General features: G+C 31.2%; 1 protein-coding gene across 1 annotated transcript; it reads right to left on the bottom strand.

Annotated features, from left to right (window-relative positions):
- Positions 1-10,605: 10,605 nt before the first annotated feature.
- Positions 10,606-15,440, bottom strand: LOC121214016 (serine/threonine-protein phosphatase PP2A-4 catalytic subunit). Its single transcript, XM_041087599.1, has 11 exons — positions 15,113-15,440; positions 14,600-14,656; positions 14,362-14,445; positions 13,909-13,980; positions 13,198-13,269; positions 12,943-12,983; positions 12,649-12,715; positions 11,782-11,973; positions 11,597-11,686; positions 11,142-11,249; positions 10,606-10,976 (listed from the first exon to the last, which is right to left on the bottom strand). Exons 1-11 carry the CDS (start codon positions 15,194-15,196, stop codon positions 10,911-10,913), a joined length of 933 nt encoding a protein of 310 aa, XP_040943533.1. The 5' UTR covers positions 15,197-15,440; the 3' UTR covers positions 10,606-10,910.
- Positions 15,441-16,801: the final 1,361 nt, after the last annotated feature.

The raw sequence follows: 16,801 nt of genomic DNA, 5'->3' as shown, positions 1-16,801 counted from the left end.
GTTCCACATAAAATATATATGTTTTATATTTCCTTTTCTTGCTGCTTTGCGATCGTTCTATATTGGCATTACCAACGTTAGTTTTAACACAAACAATGCCTTAGGTCCTTCCCAAACATTTCCCAAAACATAATTTCTATCATGCACATATTTATCCAAATGAACAACCATTGATTCAAACATTATCTATCTACAAATATCTATACAATCTATCTATCCTTTGGCACAAATTCTACATATTTTCATAAAGCACAATTACCTCCAATCTATTATGCAATTTAACTTATTGATCTAATTATTCTACCTTTACGATAACCGAATTTTCTAACATCAATCAAAATTTGCATGCTTGACAGTCAAAAGTACTTCATTCAATATCCACAACCAATAACCAATTGCCAATATAGTCCAAGCACAATGCAAGAACAACAAAGTCAAAGAAAAACAAGGAATTTTTTTTTGAAAATAGAGAAAAAAAATAGAAAACATGCAAATAAACACATAAAAACACAAAGATAACACCATGCACACACATCATTTTGAGCTATCTTTTTGTTTGAAATCCAAACCGTACTGAGCCTCTGAATGTTACAAGCCTAGAAAACCTTTTCAACCTAAACGTTTCCATTTCATAATCTTCTTAACTTCTGTATATTTGCCTTGATGAATGCTCTTGATTCGCATTCTGTATCCACTATGTATCTGTATAGTCTATTCTGAAGGGTAACACAATTGAATATATGTATTCATTTAAATTGCCTCTAGATTTATTATTTCTTTAACTTATTGAATTGAGAATTTTTACTTTAGGAGTACTCGAGTTAGATAAACATCAATCTTAAGTTGCATGTGAGAAAGGTCTTGTACAAATTCAATTTTTGACTATCATATTTCCTATTGCTCAATTTAGTCTAAGGGTCGTCTTTTGCATGTTTTGTGTGTTTTCATGAGGACAAGTAAAGACTTAAGTGTGACGGAGTTTAATCTGTCATAATTTGATACGTCAAAATAGGCTCTCCATTACACTTAAGGAGCTTATTCTTGAACGATTTAGGTGTTTTTAACGTAGTTTTATTGAGTTTTAGCTTTTCGCATTAATAAATGATTTTGTGCATTTTATGCCCTTTTTGAAACCTGAGTTGGCCAAATGCACCATAGGGAACCTAACAATTTAATTAAGTGTTGTAGGAAGTCAAGGATGACCTGAAAACGAAGAAATCACCTCTTGGGGGGTATCACGATATTGAGTCATGGAAATTGTGATACCCTCGACAGTTCTGAAGAGAAGGAAATTGAGGCCATTTCTAATGATACCGCAATACCAAGGATGGGTATCGATTTACCAAGACCTTCCAAGACTCTCAAGTTCAATAATGTAATGGCCTAAATTTAAGGTAATCTGAACAGTGGTTTCGTAACCACAAATCCGATTTAAAGAGAAATTTATTTTAATATTTTTGCATGAATATTGATATGATAGGAAAAGCGTATAAAAATATCAATAGAAAAATTTTACCGATTTAGTGGTTAGTTAGAAAAAGAAATTATTGAAGAAATTGGGTAAAAACAAGGTATCAAGACCTCGATCTCATAAAACCGAGTCAAAAATATTTTTATAAATACTTATGAAATGTTAGTAATGTGGTATTAGAATTTCCTTAGAAAAATTTAATGTTTGGGTAGTCAATTAAATGAAAATGACTAAATTGGAAAAATGTGTAAAAATGGCTAGGATGATTAAATAGCTCAAGTGTCTAATGAGGAAGGATTTAAAAGGCAATTAGACCCGAAATTTATTTGGGTTGGACGGCAAGGGCATGAAATCAGCAAGAAAATGGATGATTTAAGGGTAAAATTGGAATATTGCATAATTAACTAAATAAAATTAGGACTAATGTAGAAATATCTAGATTTCTTGTGATTTCTTTTCATTCTCATCAGCCAAAACGCCATAGGAGGGGTTCTTTAAGCTAGTATTTCATAATTTTTGCACCAAGTGAGTTAATCCTTGTCTTTTTCTTATAATTTTTTTGTGTTTTTAAGACTTTTACAACTAGGTTCTACTATTAAATTCATTAGTTTTTGATTTCATGGATGAAATTGAAAGTCACCATGGTTTAGTGCTGTAAGTTTATGAAGAAATAGCATGAAATTCAAGCTTTAATTTGTTTATGAGATGATTTTATTAGGTAATTTCAATAGAAATTGATTTTTAGGACCTAATTGTGAAAAAGTTGGAATTAAAGTCTAGTGCCAAAATTTTGATTCCCAAAGGTTATAAAGTAGTTTAAAGTGATAGAATAAAGTGTTAACTGAGAAAAATCAGCTCAATTGAGAGGTTAATTGAGCAAGGACGGAATTATCATTTATTAAAAGCTTAGGGGAAAAATGGTAATAGACATCCTGCACTAAAACAGTTTTGGACAGTAACAGTAGACTAACTTTGAAAAATCACCATAAATTTTGGAAATTTAATTAGAGAATGAACAAAATATGAAATTAAAGATTATTTAGTGTAGTTTCTCATAGAAGAAACGGTGTAAGTAATGGAATTTTAAATCATGAGATATAATAAATTTTGTGAGACAATGTCAGAATGAATTCGAGTTCCCTGTTTTGACTTTGGAAAATCATCAAAAATTGGAGAAACTTAATTAAGGGTTAAAATTTACATGTTTAAATTATTAATGAGTCTATTTTCAATAGAAATAAATGGAAACATAATCCAAATTTTTTACTAAGAGATAATTAATTTTTAGCAAAGAAAGGTCGAAGCTGTCAAACAGCAGAACAGGGGTAAGTTTGAAGATTTTACTATACTTATTTGCTGAACCAAAAATTCTAAAAATTTTATGGTAGAAAGCTATTTGAGTCTAGTTTCATAATCACCAAGCGGTTTTTAATTTGGAATTCTGTAACTTGAGATATAAATAATTTAGTGACTATGAGTCAAGTAGACAACTTTGAATGAACTATAAATAATAGTGGAATTATAGAGAATGTTACATATGAACATGAAATGTATTAAATTGATGATTAAATTTATTTATTTAGATCCAAAAAATTTAAATACGAAGCTAGATCGAGGAAAGAAAAAAGTTCGGGATTAGTAGATTTTTGAATACGAACAAGTATCGAGGTAAGTTCGTGTAACCTGAATTATATTCTTAAATGCTTGAAATGTATGTTATTGATGTGAATATGATTTAAATGTTCATTGTATGAAAATTGATGAAACATTGATATATTTGATAAAAAGGGGAGGTAATCCCGGTTGAATGAAAAGAAAATTCGATGGATCTTTAAAAAGAAATTGACGGTAAAAAAATCTAGCCCGGACGAGTGATCCTATCCTGATATAGCCCTCCCGAAGAATATGTGTAAAATGGATTTAGCCCGGACGGGTAATCTAAATTAGGGTTTGAATTTAGCTTGGACTGGTAATTGAGATCCAAGCTCATTAGAGTAAATTGTCGTTGCAGGGGATTTAGCCTGGACTGGTAATCCCGACAATACTCTATAAGTTTATATTACAAGGGATTTAGCCTGGACTGATAATCCCGCTATAAGGATGAGGTTCGCGGGAGTGTGCTCTCTGAAATGGAAATGTATGCACATGAATATGAATTGACGGACCCAGAATAGTACGCTAAAAGTGTACCTCTGAAAATCCATCGAAATTCTGAGAAATTCAACGAGATAAATATGAGAAATAATAAGTGTAATAGAAAACATGGAATTGATAAGCTCATCAATCATTAATCTTTGTATTGAACTCATATGATGCTATTTGATTAATGTTTTGGTTGAGTTTGTGTGTAATAGGTAAATGGTAGATTGAATGGATGTATGAATATTTATTGTATTGAAAATATTAGGTAAGTATAATTCTTGTTACATGAGCTTACTAAGCACAACATGCTTACCCTGTTTCCTTTTTCCCTGATTCGTAGTATTAAGAGCTTGGAGGTCAGATTCGGTCGGAGACACATCACACTATCAACTTCAACATTTTGGTATATTAAGAAACTTTATTTTGGAAATTAATGGCGTGTATAAGTTGATAAAGTAAATGTTAATATGAAATGAATGTAAAGTTAGTCATTGGTATGGCTATCAAATCCTGATTTTGGTATGTGATGAGGTTATCTTATAGATATGCGTAAATCTATCTTGAAAATATGTTGAATTGATTTGGTTTGATATCGGTGTATGTTTTGAGCTTCGGAGGCCCATCTAAGGGACGCCATAATATGTTTCAATAAAATAATAGTATTTAACTCGTAATAACGGAAAAATTAATTTGAAAAACTCCGGTAATACCTCGTACCCTATTCCGGCGACGAATATAGGTAGGGGGTGTTACAAATAATGCCTAGAGTATCGTGATACCAGAGCTTGGATATTGTGATACCATTTCCTAACGAGAAGAAAAATGACTACAAGGGGTAGTTTTTGTCCAATACCAACACTAATCAAAATACAACGTCTAGAGCATTTTGGTCCAAAATTTTGGGTTGTAATAATATGTTAAAAGACACTTTTGGTTGAGAACTAAAAGAGGTTGCTTTATTTTTTTTCTTTCATCTTTTTAGCTTAGGTTTAGAGTTGTCTTCTTCATTTTTAGGGTTTTTAGATATAGCTTTAGGGTGTTAGCTGTTAGTTACTTAGTTTTACTGTAGTTAGGTGTTATTTACCTTTAAGTGCTTGTTCTTTGCATTGTATTTTCATTTTCATTCCAATGTTTTAATATAGCTCAGTCCTATTTTTAGTTTCTTAGATAAAAAATTGATCTTTAGTGTTTTTGTGCATTATCTTTGCTGCCATTGTCATCTACTTCAAGCATCTTTCAAGAAAATCCTAACATTTCTTAACATTATCTCTTGCACTTAATTTAATGCATGCTTTAGGTGTTTATTTTATTTTTGTTTGTTGAGAAATGAGGATGAATGGCTAAATATTAGGTGGTTGGTTGATGGAAGTGTTGTCTAGTAAGTTTTTGGTATAGGGACTAAATCGAATAGACTTCAAAACTTAGGATTGACGAACCTAAGGAAAAATTTATATAAGTGTGACCGAGAGGAGATCTTATTTAGCGCCAATTCAATAGTCTCAGATTAGTTTGGTAAGGTTGTGAGATAAACTGGACTAATTTGTCTAAGTTGGTAAAATGGAGAAGGAGATGTAAAATTAAGCCAAATTAAGAGTTTAGTGATTTAGATCCCTAATCCAAGGGTTAATTAGTAACTTGAAAGTTAACCAATTACTTCTTGTCATTTAATTGTGTCTATTTTGCAATTTTGTCTTTTTTAGTGCTAAGTAGTTAATTAGATTAATTTAACCTCAAAATTATGTATTGTTGTAATATAGAAATTAATGAGTAGCTAGCTAGACACCTTTATTGCATGCTTGTCAAGTAGGAATCATTAAATCGCTAATTCTCTTCAGTTTGATCCTTAAAATACTCGAAGTATTTCATTGTACACTTATAAATATTAGAACTAATCTGTCACACTTGTAGCACACTGCACTTAGATTGTTCATTAAATCATTTATCAAGCATAAAAAAACATGTAGCAAATCTCAAATGATTTATCAATAAAGTATGATCAACCTGTAAAGTGCATACATCCAACAAAGTATCAAGGTTTAAGAACAAAACCAAACACAATCATAGCCAACTTCAAGTTTGAAAATAAAAATAAATTAATATGAGCCAAATAGAAAATATTATAGGTCCAAATTTGAATTTTGCAAGCAAAAAACAAGTAGTGCCAAAAGCAGTGCTAAGCAATGCCAACTGCTTAGGCACTAGTGATGAACAATGTAGAAAAATAATGAACACACAATATGTTTGCACAGTTCAATTTTCCTACATCTGCGAGGCCTTGCCTAGAGAGAATATCCACTATTTTAGCACCTCATACAACAAGTGATTTCAACCTCTAACACTCACCATATTAGACTCCTCACTTTTGTACCTAAAATCTAGACAACTCTCCTCTAAGTTTCCCCCCCCCCCAATAAAAACTTAGGACATTAACCAAATCACACACTTGATTATTTACTCAATGCACTCAAAAGAAACATTCCTCAATGAACAAGAATAAATGCTCTCAGTTCGATGCATCACCTATACAAGTCTCCTCGATTTATATGGAATTGAGACTTGCTAACATACTATATCAATTACAATCAATTTTTTTCCCAAAACAAGAAAGATAATAAGTATAAAAAGTATATTCAATTAGCTCAATATAAGTTTTGAATCTTCAAGATATACATTTAAATTTTGCCCGATTTGATTTGATCAACTAAACTTGGGAAGTAGATTTCTTCGATCCAAACCCAAACTAATCTTCAAGATATGTTGTTATGAGTAATTTGGATATCAAAGATGGGTTGTCTGACATCCAAAGTATTAGCAAGAATCAAAACTCAAGGATTTTTGTTGCCAAAATTTGTAACTTAAACATGACAAGTTCTATGAACAGGCAATGCCACAACTTATTGGCATTGGTCTTGCTCAAAAACTACCTCATAAGAAAAAAATGCATCACATCAACCAACCAGCAATAGCAACAACAAAATCAAACGAATCAACAAGAGCAATTTGAGCATTTATCGCTACCAATAGTATCCTCCTTTTTGGCAAAGATGTCAAAGGGACTTCCCATCACCAAATTATCTTCCCAAAGTCGCAAATCAACTCAGCAAATTTTGTCTTTTTTTTATAATCAACCTTTGAATTCAGCATTGATCGAATTAATTAGTTCATCCATTAATATATCCAAAACTTGAGCCTTGTGAGTAGCTACAACAGCTTGTGAAGACTTTGTTGCATTATCTATTGTAAAAATAGGAGAAACGTCTACTTCCATATTTTGTTGTAAAAGATCATTCACATGCGTTGTGGGAAAAAGCTTACTAGGAATCTTAAGAAGCTTCAATTTGGCAGTAAGAACCTCCCTCTTCAATTTGAGGTCATCTTCCTCCATTAAGAATTGATAAATGAGTGAGAGAAAAGAAAGACTTTCACGAACAACAATAGATTCAATATTTTTTACTATTTGATCAAGAATAAAAATAAAAATATTTTAACAAGCTATTTTTAAGTATGGCTTCTTCTTTTTTATTCAATAAAGATGAATATTGTTTATAAAATTAAGAACTTTTTTTTTCATAGCTTTTGTTTTGGATCATTTAGAAAATTTGAACTTAAACTAGGATTTCAACTTTGTTTTTTCCTTCTTCTTTCTTTTTTTTTTTTAACTCTTTGATATTGCGAAAATGATTATGTTAATGCATATTTTGAAAAATATAACTTTAAAAAAGAAAAGATAATTAAAAAACACAAAATATAATATATTAATTTTTGGAAAAATTAATATTCTTTTAATATAACGCAAGGGATTGAAACGATTTGCTTCTCAAAGTTTTTATACGTCAAGAATGGTGGCGTTGGGATGTCATCGAATCCTTATAAATTAACGATTGAAATAAGAAGGGAGGAAAAAAACATCACTCTTGTGTCATGTAAGATTCGCATTGAGAAAGATGAGTTTATTTTTTAACTAATTCAACCAATTTCAACCTTAAAGAAGGAGAGAAATTAATTTTTACAGAAAAGCAACGTATTCGATAACTAATTTAAGAGGTTCTAGATCACCAGTACAATTTTCTAGTTTCTAATGTCGCTTAATCAAACAACTACAGTCGCTTAGATGCACCAACCATTTCAATTTTTGAATTTAGTCATTGTTAAGAAGTGATTGCCAAACAATTCAATTTCAAAAAGTAATATTTTTAATTACGGGTGAAATCATAAATTTTAGGGATAATGTCACATATGGTACAAGTACTTTCATAAAACACGTATTTTATTTTATTTTTTGATACAATGCCTACAATTATCCATGATATAATGCCTTGAACTCGTACCTTCCTACACTAACACCGTAATTTAAAAAAGGTTGAGCAAATTTCAGAGGATTTACAGGGCGAACCAAACATGGTTTACCCTCAAATTCATATACATGTTTCGATAATAAAAAAAAAACATTGTAATTTAGTGATGATCATAATCAGAATTCCATCTGGATGGGGCAAGCATCTAACATACCAGCAATATGAGTCAAGAGATTCCTCATCTCAACCCTGAACTGATCAGAGTTAACGCTTTCGTCGCAATGGATACTTTTGTAAAGCGCAGCGATCTGTTCGGGGTTACCTTCCACTTCGTACTTGCCTTCAAACAGCCGCATATGTTGGCCGTCGGAGTTGACATCGATTATTGCGAAGCTCTCATCCATAGGCCTGTTGAAAGCGTCTTCCTTAATGCTGATCCGTCAAAGATTATAGCTACCATCTTTTAAATCTAATTATAAAAACCCAGAAGGTGGTGAGTCGAATATGTGTGTATACATGCATACATATATACATATCAACCTATATGATTATTATAGTTTTAGATCCTGAAGATGAGGTTTTCTGTTTTAGTTGATTCTGTGTTGCTTTGAAAAAATGTGTAAGCCACAATTAATATTTTATTTCTTTTTTCTTCTAGTTGCATTTTCTATAATTCAATAATCAATATAACTGTGTTAATTCCTTTGAGTTTAAATTTCCTCTCATATCATAATATAGGTCAAAATTAAAATATATATTTTTGAAATACTTAGATTAAAATTTTGGATCAAAGAAATTGAATCCAACCTTGCTTTAAATTTGTCACATGTTTTTTTTGTCAAATATATAAATATAAATACAATAAATATAATTAAATATTTTAATTAAACATAAATATTAAATTTATTTTTTATGGATATTAAACAACTGTTAAAATCTTATGTTATTAATTTTTTATTTTATAAATATTTTTTTTATTTCATACAAGCCATATAGATTTGCACCACATTACATTGGGATAAATCTCAAAACTATACATGAACTACGGTTTAATGTGCAATTGTATACATAAACTTTGATTTTGTGCAATTCATACATGAAATTTTGATTTGATCAAATTATTGTAACTTCTTAACTTAATTATTTATATAACATCATTTTATGTTTATATATTGCACACATAAGATAATTATACTTATCCAATATAAAAATAAATTGATATATTTATTTCTTTAAATGTGCATGATTATATCAAAATTAAAGTTTCAAGTATACATTTAAACTATAATTAAAATTCATATATACAATTACATATTAAATTAAAATTCATTTAGGAATTATTCATTTGTAGCACTTAGTAAACTGGCAGACGGGGATCTACGAGATAACGCACCAATTCAATCCCAAGACTATTGGGAATTCCTAGTCGCTACTCAAAGGTGGGATTACCATATGAAACAAATTGGACCCACTCAAAGGTGGAATTTGTGTACACACCCATCCATAAATAATCCGTTAATACTACTAATCCTTATTGGCATGATACATTCGAAATTATTTCCTACATATTTTAACAAGGCATTTATTCATTCTTCTCGTCTCAATTGGACACATATCACACTTCCACTTATAATTTCCATGTAACGTCTAATTCTTAGTGTCGGTAACGGCACAACTCCAATGTCAAATTATAGATTCCGACTTCCAAGTATATTTGAATATTTAAGTATTAATTAATGCCTTGAAATTGTCTAATTTTTAAATGGAAATTGTTGGAAGCCTCAAAAACACCATTAAACCATAAGAGTTGAGAATTTACCAATTAACCATAAATAGGATTTTTATGTAAGCACTAAACATGGGATAAGATGGACGTTTCTCATGATTTTATATCATAGATTCATGTGTAATAAAATGTAGAAATTTGAAGAAATTTGGGAGCCCTTGGATATGGCACCAATCTTTGGGAGATGAAATCATTTTGGTTCTTACGTACGAAACTTGCACGCTAATCACCTCCAGAAAATCGGAAATGAATAAAAGGGAACATGAATAAGCCGAGATAAACTAAGTTCACTAATTAATAAATTTACATTTTAATTTTTCAACTTTCCAAGAATCACAAAATAATCAAATTATTCAAAAATTTTCATTCGATTAGAATGATTATTGTATCAAAAGCTCTCTTAATGAAAGAGTTCAATTTTTCTTTTTTATAAATTTGTTTTGAATGTCACAATCCTACAAGCCAAAATCAACCGTATCAATCATCGAATTGTCGTTTAGAACTCACTAATCGAATTTTTGTTTAGAAAAAACCTAATAGCCCAATAACTTGAATAAAAACTTTCATATAGTTTAAGACTTGAATGAAAACTTTTGAAAACTTTAATGATCACTTTGTAACGTTTTGAAGTTTAATGACCTTGGGTATAATTTACCCTAAATAATATTCCCACATTGAAAATAAGAACTGAAGTGGTTAACTGATGCATTTAATACAATGTTATTATTATGAATATATATTAACTAACCCTAAATCAGATAAATAGATTTAAAAGAAATATAGAATTAAACTTCAGATTAATCCAGCTGGTGTGTATGACAAAAAGAAGAAAAACAAAAGGAAACACCCACTAAATATTGAACTTACGCATTCCAAAAAGATGGGTTAAAGCCAAAGAAAAAGAGAACAGGTAATCAAAAACAAACACAAAAATTTACATTCTGATAGTGTCAGAGTTTCACCAGCTATGACAATCTCTTCAACAGAATATCCAAGTGTAAGATAAATTGATCAACTCGATGATAGGATTATAGATCATAAGTTCATAACCCAACCCATTCCCATGTATGCTTTTGGTACCCCCCCCCCAAATCACCAAAAGAACAGTAGATGCAAAAGATTTCTGTAAAGGATCGGCAACTACCTGACAATGTAAAGGGGGAGAGGAGAGGCCGAAAAGCGGAGTATCTTGAATCAGTTATGGAATGTAGCAGCTTCAGAGGAAGTAATCAGGCGTTCTACGGGTAACATCAGGTTCTCCTCTCCTTGGAGCTGGCTCAAACTGCAGCAAGATGAACTTAATAATGTTAAACAAAAGAAAAAAGCATCATACAATTCAAGTTCAAAAGTTAAGACGTTGATCTTAAACCTTTATTCTGTACAAATGCGCATGCATTGATAGTTAAAGGAAAAGAGGGAGGGGAACATAGAGGACAGAAACAGAAACCTGGATGAATGACTGGTTCTTGCAATCATCAACTTCCAAGATTGATGCCATGTTCCCACAGCGATAACAATAATTTGGGGCGCTAAATATAGTAACTACCTTTTGTTCCTGTTGCAAGGAAATAATTTTGGATTCAGAAACAAAGCAACTTATAATGAGCATACAAGCAAAAGTTAATACTCCTCCGTCACACTAGTTGTCTACCTTTCCTTTCCTGGATGTCCCAAAACTATGTCGTCGTTCTTTTTTGAAGACTTAAATCTCTTTCTATATCTTCCAAAACTATTTTTCATAATTTTTATTATTTTAACTTTTTGCCATTAAAAAAAAAGTAAAATTTACCATTATATAAACCAAAGTCTTCAGCCTTATTCTAAAACTTTGTGAAAGTAGACGAGAGACTAACAGTAGGGAACAGAAAGAGCAATAATTTAAAATTTTGAAATCATGATTACATGCGCCCAGTTAAATCCATCCATAACCAGTTGATGAGCTCTAGCAATCAATTTTAAGCTGTTTGTATGGTTGAACTGTTCAGATATATCCTGCAGAGAAGAATGCAACATTTTGATAATTAAAAAGACTGAAGGAAAGGCAACCACAAAACATCAAAAGAATGATTGAATTGAATATTAGTTACCTGACCAAAAGTATATCCAGCGCCACGTGGCGAGATACCCCAACCGCATCGATCATCTGGATCAGACCACAATAAATCACACATGGGCCCTTCATGAGGAACCTCTTGAACACGATCAAAGTTTCTTACATTATCCAAGGTTTCAATTGATGGGGACAACCCACCATGCAGACAAAATATTTCTGACTCCACCTAAATGAGGAAAACAGTAACAGCAGTTAATGGTAACACCAAAATCTAATTTACAGATTTTGACTACAGTTCTATGTACAAAGGTAAATTGTCCAAATTATGAAGTTTGTTAATCTTTTTAACCAGCAGTAAAACAATATAGTAATAAAGTTGGTTATATTCATTAAACAATTAATCTTCTGCAGTGAAAAGCATATTGGTGGAATTTTTTAGCAGCATCTTTAATCTAGATGAAACAAGCACAAGAAACAGTCAATTGCTTCCGTGGACATTCTAAAAAGATTTTATGCCATTTTTAAGATAGGAACTAAGAGACTTCTAGGTACTACTTAAAATGGTCTGAATATGCTTTACAATGAAATTATAGATGGAAAGCTGCAAATCCCAAATGTTTCATGCTCAATGAATAAGGCAAAATGAGATTATTCAATCTCCAAAACTGAAATTGGATTAAACATTTTAATAATTATATAATACTCTAATACCACAACAACAAAATGCATGGAGGACAAAAATAATAGTCAACTGCAAAGCCAGATAAAAAGAAGCCGACTAAACATAAAGGTCAAATATCACTAATGTTGATATGTATGTTCTCAGATCTTTCTTTCCTTGACATCCCATTGCTATTACTTAAAATCAAAAGAGTTTACGCACTGCATTGGATCAACTTACCAAAGCAGTTAATGGAAAATAGTCAAAAAGGTCTGTAAAGATCTTCCAAACATTAGCACTACCATACCTGTAAGTAAACCACCAGAAGAAGCATTAATATGGATTTGCAAGAAGATGGAACAACTATATTGTTTCCACATGAGTACACTTTATTCACCTTATTTATCATACAAATTGAAGCAAATATAATACCATTTATTTTCTTAACTGGAAAATAGAGTAGTTTAGTAAAGCTAGTAGATTAGAAGCTCATGATACTACATCCTGTAAGATGAAGGTTATCGCAGAACTCACTTTCTCAGACATTCGTCATAAAACCCGTAAACTTGAGTGATCTGCCAAAATGAATGACTCAAGAATTAGCTTGAAATTGAATAAGATAGTTGGTCAAAATTTCATATCAAACTCTGAGTTAAGACTGATATGTGAAGTATAGCACCATAAAATGGCAACTTTTGCATGTCTGTGTGTGTTTATGTTTGTGCCAATGTCTGCACAGATGTAATTGGACAAGGTGAGAAGGGCTGGAAGAACATGCAGACTTCGTACCTGGCGACTTTCATGATTTCCCCTGAGAATGGTAATCCGCTGGGGGTAACGGACTTTTAAAGCCACCAACAGCTGAAAGAGCAAAAACAGAAAATCAGTATCATCCCAATGCAAGGCATATATGCTTAAGTTAACTTTTGATATAGAGGTCATTTTACAAAGCTTATGCTAGCAAATGCAAAACCTTCAATAAATTTAATATAATATGTATCTTTATGATCAGCGAAGTAACAGTACGAAAACTTATTTGACTTGTTTAAGGAACATCTAGCATGAAGTATGCTCCCATTGAAATGGAAAGTAGTGACAAAAACCACCGTACAAAAAAGTTCCCAATTACGTTCAGCATTTCATTGAATTTAACTTCCTTCCACTAGATAGAGAGCCAAAGGTGCTAAATATGAGAAATGCAATAACTCTGAACAAAAAAATTTGCAACCAAAAGGAATCTTCCAATAGGCAAAGGGATCTCAAAATGATAGGATCAAAGGCCACTGATGCTAAAACAAGTCAGGTGTTCTTCTCTGGTGCTGATAAGAGGAACTGGCCACATATCATTCACACAGCTAGTAGACAGAATCCTAAAAATCTTAATCCAATTTCTTCGTAATGTGATGTTTCTGCCTTTAGACCACACTTTAGCAGAAATTAAAAACAAAATTTCATGACAAGGGTAGAAAAAAAAGCATTTTTCAATTCAACAGTACATACCGTAACAGTTTCAACAGAATAGTACCCACGGTCCACATAATCTCCCATAAACAAGTAGTTTGTATCCGGACACTGTTAATTAGGATAAAAACCAACCGTAAGGCATAGTCTCAATATAAATACTGATATGAGCAATGTAGAAAGCAACCAAAAATTGTGTAACAGATGAGGCAACTAAGTATGATAAGTTATAATAAATCCTATGAATGGCAATATCATTATAATTAAACAAGGTAAAAGCTTAAGTAGAAAAATTTATGAAAACAAAACTTATGCAGGAAAGTCCCAGAGACAAAAAGCTTACTTGCCTAACACATTCAGAAGAACATAACATAAAAATACCCTCACTACAGTGGCATTTGCTAAATCAAAATACCTCTGCAAGCTCTAAATCTAATCTTCAACAGAAGAACAGAATATAGGAAAAAGAAAGGCCACAATCAAAACAAGTACCTTCCCCCCAATTCGAAAAAGTTCTTGAAGATCATGAAACTGCCCATGAATATCACCACAAATTGTAACAGGGGCTTTTACAGGCTGTGATAGAGAAAAAGAATAATAAAACAAAACAAATCAATGTTTTTTCTTGTTCAAGAATAAGGAATCTCAACATCTCCAACATACATAGGCTAATAAACACATTGATTATGGAAGCCTAATGTTAGAGACTAAACACAGTAAAATAATAAACCTGGACATTGCTTTCTTCCATTAATATTTCCTTTGCCTTGTCGCATAATGCTCTGACCTAAACAAGATAACACGAAAACAGAGTTACAACCAATTATAACCCAGATGAAACAGGGAAGAAAAACGAGGACTTCTATTGATCAACCTGAGAACAAAACAATACAAGTAAAACGTAGAAAAGTCTTGCAGCGAACACACAAAAGTTCTCGTGCAAATACACCAAGTTCTTTCAAAATCAACTACATCAAATAAATCAAAAGAATATATAAATGTTTTAAATGGAAGAGAGAGAAAAGTTGATTTTTTTCATTAATTATAACTAAAAATTCACACGGCGATAGAAATTAGTGCTATTGGAATAATATCTTAAAACAAAATTCAATTCAAAATCGTTTTGGTATTCATTTCGCAGCCAAATAAAGCCTAATCTATTAAAATAATTATACAATTAAATTAAGTGCTCAAAATTTCCATAATTTCTTGAGAAACAAACAGATCGTGAAAAAAAAAGTACCTGCTGCTCCGAAAGTGGCTTACATTGCATGAGCTGCGAGATCTGTTCATCGAGATCGAGGGCTGAGTCTGTTGGTGCGCCCATATTTGATAATTAAGTAGCAAGAATAGAGCGTGTAAAAAAAACTTTATGCGGATTAGGGATAACCCTAACCCTAGTTTGGTTTGGGAAATGTTACTTTTTCTTCTCTCTACACTCTTTATGTCTCTTTGCTTCTGTGACGAAGACGAAATGAAAGAGCGCGTGAATGCAGGTAACGATAGGAGCGTGTAGCGTGGGAGTGTCCGGCGCAGATCTGAGTTTCAAAAATAATTTCTCTTTTGCAAATAGTTTCAAATTGAGATAATGACATATTTATCCCCGTACTTTATTAATTTTTGGGTAAATTTTTCCATTAGTCATTCTAAATAATGTTCGTTTTTATTTTGCTCATCCAATTTTTTTTTGTTAATTTGCTCACTTCAAAAAAAAAATTGATTGAATGTTCACTCCACTGCTAAACAGTAACAAAAATATTAACAATATATTTTCACGTATTATTTTGAGTGACCAAAATAAGAACGACTCTTATTTAGAGTAATTAATGGGTAGTTTACCCTAATTTTAGAGTAACTAATATGGAAATGCACAATCAACATTTTGTTACCGTTTAACGATTGAGTGACCGATTTGATTAACTTCTTTTTTAGGTGACCAAATTAACAAAAAAAATTATCAATTTTGGAAATTTATCTTTCATATCCTTCTATTTAAGTACTCATTTCTAAGTTCCTTTTTAGTTTTTTGGGGATAAATATCAAAATTATACGTTAGCTTTAATTCAATGTGCAATGCCATACATGAACTTTAATTTTGTGTAATTTTATACATGATATTTTTATTTAATTCAATTTTAACAAACTAATAACACTATTGTCGAATTAGCATCTTTTACGATAGGAAAATAAATGTATGTATTTATTTCTTTAAATGTATACAATTGAATCAAAATTAAAGTTTTATGTTTACATATAATCTTAATTCAAATTTCATGTATATAATTACACAAAATCAATATTCATGCATCAAATTGCACATCAAATCAAAATTTATTTATAAATTTGATATTTACTTTCTTTCTTTCTTTTTACATTTCTAGATATTTTGAGGAAGAATATTTCTAGATTTATTTATTATTAATAATTTTTTTTATAAATTTTGGTTAATAAATGGGCATCAAAGCAAGTCTTCTTCTTGAACAATTTATTCCATAACCAACAATGATTCAAACATAATGAAACTTAAAGTAACAATAATAATAGCTTTGTGTTACAATTTAAATTCATTAAAAATAGAGCTCCACTATAACTAAATGAATGATGATGGATTATTGGAGAATGTGTTGGAGGAAGCTAAGTGTTGGCCGTCATTAGCAGCTGCATCAAAGAATTGTCAAAAGAGATTAAAAGTTTTTTTGGATGGGCGATATGTTTACATGTTATTAATGTAAAAGTAACGATAGTGATAAGATTAGATGCTATAATAATATAGTAACGTGAGATAAAAAAAATTAAACTCACCGCATTGAAAATAAATACCCATCCAAAACAACCTAACACTACACAACGTGATAAAGAAGAAGACTAGGGGTGAGTTTGGATGGACGGTGCGTTTACCTTAAATACTGTAGCGTGAGACAAAAAATAAGCT

This window comes from Gossypium hirsutum, chromosome D01 (genome assembly GCF_007990345.1).
Source record: "Gossypium hirsutum isolate 1008001.06 chromosome D01, Gossypium_hirsutum_v2.1, whole genome shotgun sequence".
Lineage (NCBI taxonomy): Eukaryota > Viridiplantae > Streptophyta > Magnoliopsida > Malvales > Malvaceae > Gossypium > Gossypium hirsutum.
The sequence above is the reverse complement of the archived record's forward strand: the minus strand, read 5'-3'. Positions and strand labels throughout refer to the sequence as shown.